This window comes from Ictalurus punctatus, chromosome 9 (genome assembly GCF_001660625.3).
Source record: "Ictalurus punctatus breed USDA103 chromosome 9, Coco_2.0, whole genome shotgun sequence".
NCBI classification, from domain to species: Eukaryota; Metazoa; Chordata; class Actinopteri; order Siluriformes; family Ictaluridae; genus Ictalurus; species Ictalurus punctatus.
This window is the reverse complement of record NC_030424.2, coordinates 26,969,001-26,975,000: the sequence shown is the minus strand read 5'-3', so window position 1 is coordinate 26,975,000 and position 6,000 is coordinate 26,969,001. Positions and strand designations below refer to the sequence as shown.

Here is a 6,000-nt window from a genome sequence, read left to right as displayed (position 1 = left end):
AGCCCTATGTGTACGTTTGTACGCGAGAGCTGAACCGTTTCTCTTACCGAGTCCTCTGGAGGTCTGTTGATTTTGGGCCATTCCACTGAAGGTCCTTTCACCTGCAGGAATCTGTGGAAGAGCTTCTTAAAGCCCTCAAAGTCCTTCTTACAGATCTGTGGAAAATGAAACAGAGACAGGGTTTCGGATCGAGGCACACATGTGATAGGTAATTTTATTGTAGTTTTTAAGGCCAAGACATCATCCGTTTGCTGCATCTTCTGTCCACAGTCTGAATACATCAGTCATTTACAGTTCCTTTGAAGTTCTGCATTTTAAATCAGATGTGGCGTACGTGTTTTTTCCCGAACTTTATTTGGCCGGTACGTCGACTAATCCAACTTAATCCTTTCATCGGTAAGACGGTTATGAAAGAGGCTTTGCTTCATAATTATCCCTCTGCTGACACTCTGTATCACATCATCATCATCAGATGTGATTAAATCCTAAAACAAATTAGATCCACATGGACCGTGTGTATGGTTAGAATGTAAACGATTACATTAGGTTCCTTTTTGGGATTTTTTTTTTTTTTTTTTTTTTTTTTTTTTTTTTAGTAGGGGTCGGGGTCAGGATGGACATAATGCGAATTCTACATACGTGTTCTTTATGCGAATATTCTGAAGAGAAGCTGGACACCTCACCGTGTTTGATTCCTTACACATGTAACACTTCCTGCTTTCTAATTAAATATACAGTATATATATACACACACACACAATATATTATATATATATATATATATATATATATATATATATATATATATATATATATATATATATATATATATATATCTTAAGTCACTATGGTCACAGTGTTTCTCTGGGTGGGGTCTTAATAAATGGTCTCTTAATAAATGTGATACTACTTTCGCAGTAAAATCAACAGCACACACACACACACACACACACACACACACACACACACTAGATATAGTTTGTCCCCCCCCCAAGCTGAGATGCCCTCCGGCTGAGCGTGCACATGACACGTTGGACGTTGTGACACAGAGTATATATTAGACATGCAGGTGTGGCGGTTTCTTATATAGATTCTGTGAAGATCCGTGTGTTCTGCACACATTTGGAATAAGCTCTCCGCACACGTGACACACGGTGTCGAGTCTCCTTTTCTTCTGGATTGTGTTTGGGTTAGCAGGGTGTGGACCGTGGATGTCAGTATCCATCCGCCAGTACATTAATGCGTAAAAGTGTGTGTGTGTGTGTGTGTGGGTGTGAGAGAGAGTTAAGTGGGGTCGTGAAGACTTAAACTGACTTACACGTTAGCTCAGTATGTGTCACTACGGAGATTACACACAAGTAATTATATATACACACACAGGCACTTTATATAATTATGTACTTCTCTTCCTTTACAGTGTATATTTCATTATATTGTTTAGCGCTCGAGCTAAAAATGTTAAAACTGATATAACCCGACTCATTTTTCGGCACCGCACAGCTCCGGGGTTCCCGGTTCGATCCCGAGCTCGGGTTACCGTTTGAACGGAATTTCCCATGTCCTCTGCGTGTCCCTGTGCGTTTCAGAACTCCTCCCGAAAACCTGGCAGTAATTGTACACTAGATAGTAGCTGCTCCTAGTGTTCACGTTAAATGTTAACGTGTTAATCCAGATCCACTGATCAGGATTAAGCACTTACTGAACCTGAACCTGTTACCGAGGTTACAGAAGTCATGCCAACACCGACCATCACCCCAGATCTGTACTAGCACCATTTCCTTAGCGGTAAACTTACTTTCGCTTTTCTTCTCGGACTATATTTGCATGTCATTATGGTTTTTTTTCTTCTTCACATAACACACAAACGAGTTGGCCTACTCTGTCGGAAAAGGCTATTTTATGTATAGTTAACGCTTCCTCGGTTCCCAAACAGGTTCTACACGGGAACCATCTTCACGTTTACGTCTTATTCCCCGATGCGTAAAACAAAACTACACTACACCACAAAGAAATGCACGCTTCGGACACTACCCATAGGCCACGGAGTGACATCATTTCCTCCAGCAGGCGATCGTTGGAAAATGGGAACAGTGTGTGGAAAGACACGCAGTCAAAAATCCACCGTCGCTAGCGAGACACGAAGCAACGCCCCCTGGGGGTCGGACCTATACTGTACGTTCCAGAGAGTTTGTAATCGGACAAACACAAGACTAGTACAGAAATATTTTTTTCCTTTAGATTTAATAGCCGTCGGTGTCCGTAGTACATCTGAGTTTTGATTTCAGGGGGACTTCAAACATAGTTTTGTCAACGCACGACATTTTAATGATTGAACAATGCAAAATGATCGAACACGACACTCACTGTGCTGAGGTGTGCGATCATATCTGGACATATCGAAGTTAAATAAGCACAGTTAGTATAATTAAGGCGGTTAGGCTCACCTCGACGTTGGCTCCTTTCGCCGTGCTCGACAGCTTCTCCAGCTCGGCGTCCATGGAGCTCTCCAGCTGCTGGCGCATCACTTCCTGAAACTGAGCCATGGAGCTGTCCGGCGGCACCGACGTGCTCACACCTGCGATCACATTGCGGCATGGCGTTAATCCCATAGTCGCGCGCTCCGTCACAGACGTTTCCTGCTCCGTAGTGTCGTGCCGAGGACAGGTTTACGTCGTTAACGTTCTCGCATCGTGTTCTGTGCAATTGTGAAGAATAAAAGACTTAGGGGCCTACTGTTTTAGTAAAATAATCATTGTTGGGGTGGTGCTGACCAGCCTGAAGTTGATTATTTTGCCTATAACAGCAACGTCTCGAAGTGTTTTATTCCTCTTGCACCACAGCGTTTTGCCTACAGTTACAATTCATCTACAAATGGCGCAGATTTCAAACGACTGCCCAGGACTGGCCGTGCCAGCAAATTCGGCCCGAGAGCAGACCATCTGATTCAAAATGAAGTCCCCAATAACCCCAAAAATTTCATCACAGGGTCTGCTAGTAAGTCTTGCAACTGTTGGTGTCAGAGTGCACGCTTCTACAATCAGATAGAGATTGCACAAATTTGACCTGTATGTGAGGTGTGACAGGAAAAAATCTTTGCAGGACTACAGCCAATGAGTGTATAGGTAAAGCCCAGGCCTTTTAGAGTAATGTGCTCTGGAGAGATGAATCAAAGATAGAGTTGTTTGGTCACAGTAACAGCGGACATGTTTGGCGCAGATCAAAGACAGCTTTTCAGGAGAAGCACCTCATACCAACTGTGAAGCACGGTGGTGGAAATGTTCTGGTTTGGGGTTGCTTCGCCTGCCTCAGGGACTGGACAGCTTACATTCATGAATCAACATCATATCAGAGAGAGTGCTTGAAGATAACGTGAGGCCATCTGTCTGAAAGTTGACCCGAAAGTGGAGCTTTCAACAGGATAACGATCCTAATCACACGAGCAAATCCACCAAGGAACGACTCAAAAAGAAGAAACGTAGGGTTATGAACTGGCCAAGGTTTGAAACGGGCAAAACATGCAAGAAAAACCCTCAAACGTATCGCAACTGAAAAAATATTACATAGAAGAGTGGCCAAAAATTCCAGCAAGCCTGGTGGACATTTATACAGAACTCCTTCAGGGAGTTATTTCTGCTAAAGGGAGCAATACTAGCTTCTGATGCCGAGGGTGTACTTCCTTGTTCCACAGAAGAATATCATGTCTATTGATATTTCTGTTGAACAAATGACTGAAAAAGCTCGTTTTCCTCGTGGTTTCGTTCAAGTACATCAACTTACAAAAAGTACATCATTAGTACGCACTGTTTCAAACAGGATCGAATGTTTGCTCGTCCGAAAACGTCAAAAAACCTGACAACTTCCATGGGGTGTACTTATTTGTTTTTATATGTACTTATCAGTCAGAATACAGAATTAAACCGCACTGTGGAATAATTACTTGGCATAAATAAACATGAAATCAAAGCCATGTACGCGGTCGATCTGGCTGTAGTGTCTGAGGCAATCAGAGGAATCTTGTTTCTTATTAAAGAATGCGTGACAGACGTTCTGTAGTTAACACCAGCACTTATCAGCAGTTCTCATCTCTGGGACACCATAGCAAGTTGAGTAGTATGGGTACTCATGATTCTTGTCTGACTCGTCTGGTTGATCTTTTGTTTGTGGAACAATAGACTAACGCACATGTCCATCATCCAGTCCTGACTGTCACGTGATCCAGATCCAGATAGGTTACTTATCTCCTTTAGGTGTTCTTTTAATCACGTTTATATAATCTGATTTAGAATACGGCTCCATGGTCCACGTTCGATCCGGAGCTCGGGTTACTGCCTATACGGAGCTCCCGTGTTCTCCCCGTATCTATCTGGGTTTACTCCGTGCTCTCAGGTTTCCTCCCAAGTCCCAAAAACATGCAAGTAAATGGATCTGGTAAAGAGCTTTCCTGACTTCCTGTCACCATTAAAAAATAAATAAATAAATAAAATAAAAGAAAGCATTTCGGGTCAGTAAAACACCCTCAAAAGGTGGCAAAAGTAGTCAAAGGAGCTCCTTTTTCCTTCTCTATTTTCAACTGAATGGGGAAATCTGTAAATAACACTCTTCCTAGATGCTCTAGACTGACCCTGAGCGAGATATATAACATATAATGAGCTTCCCTTTACTTTCACACGATATGTCGATACCCAGATGAGGACACGTTCCCTTCCGAGTCCGGTTCCTCTCAAGGTTTCTTCCTCATATTGTCTCAGGGAGTTTTTCCCTCACCACCGTCACCACCGTCTCACCCAATAGGGATACATTCCCACGCTTAAAATCTCCATCCTGTGTTTATATGTTTCTGTAAAGCTGCTTTGAGACAACGTCCACTGTTAAGAGCGCTCTACTATACTAATAGAATTGAATCGAATCGTTTACTGAAGATGAATAAATAAACGGATGAATACAACACAGACGTGCGCGAAGCGTGCGAGTGGCAGAAATCCCTGGCGCCGGAGAAGGATGAGATCACTACAGTACTATGATGGAGAACCCTGCTCATCAGATTTGAATCAAAAGATTGATTGAAGTGACGGTTTTATAAACCGCAGGGCCGTGGCAGCCGAGTGGTTAATTTCCTGGAGCTAGTGGTCAAAAGATTGTGGGTCTCAAATCCAAGAGTCCTCGAGTCCTGACCCTCGACGATTGGAGTGTATCATCCCCAACATGTGATCTACAGAACAGTATAATAATCAGGTTTCTGGTACTAATCTGGTTAAGGCGGCTCATCGGGACATGATCTTCTGAGAAGAACACCTGGGAGGAAACTGAAACCTTGCATGCGGTTGTTTTGGCAAGGTGCACACCCAAAGGTTTTCAAAACGATACGATTTTCAGTAAGAGTGCAGTCGTTTCTTGAAAACATCAAGCTCCACATTTCCAGAGACAAGTTTACAGTTGTTTTCATGATAGAAAGATGAAGGCTTGTGCAATCTTTGCTTTTCACCGTGTCCCTTGTGATTAACATTATAATCGCATGGAAAGAACAAAAACAAAACAAAACAGAACAAAACAAAACAAAAAAACCCTCCCACGAACCACAAAAAATTACACATACACACACACACACACAAAAAACCACACACACCATTGTTTATGTATAAACCACGGGGACGTCACGTTAAGTAAGGATGGTTTCGGGTTTTAACCGTTTTCTTTGTTCTTTTAGAACAAACCATTCGATCTTCAGTAATAGCTTACTAAATACTTATTAACTAAATATACAATTAATGAACGAAAGAAAGAACGAAGAAAGAAAACCAGAAAGAACAAAAAAAAAATGAAGAAAGAAAGAAAGGAAAAAAATCAAGAAATCCAGAAAGAAAGAAAGAAAGAACGAAGAATGAAAGAAAGAAAGAAAAATCAAGAAATCCAGAAAGAAAGAATGAAGAATGAGAGACATCAAGAAATCCAGAAAGAAAGAGAAAAAAAAATCAAGAAATCCAGAAAGAAAGAAAAAAAATC

General features: G+C 41.9%; 1 protein-coding gene across 3 annotated transcripts in view; it reads right to left on the bottom strand.

Moving 5' to 3' along the window:
• Positions 1-6,000, bottom strand: part of ugp2b (UDP-glucose pyrophosphorylase 2b) — a 28,392-nt gene that overhangs the window by 17,058 nt on the left and 5,334 nt on the right. For all 3 annotated transcript variants that reach the window (XM_017475793.3, XM_017475794.3, XM_017475792.3), the window contains exons 2-3: positions 2,445-2,575; positions 48-155 (exon numbers count right to left, since the gene is read on the bottom strand). In XM_017475793.3, the coding sequence (XP_017331282.1) occupies positions 48-155; positions 2,445-2,543 (207 nt within the window). In that variant the 5' untranslated portion in view covers positions 2,544-2,575. The remainder of the gene's footprint in view (positions 1-47; positions 156-2,444; positions 2,576-6,000) is intronic.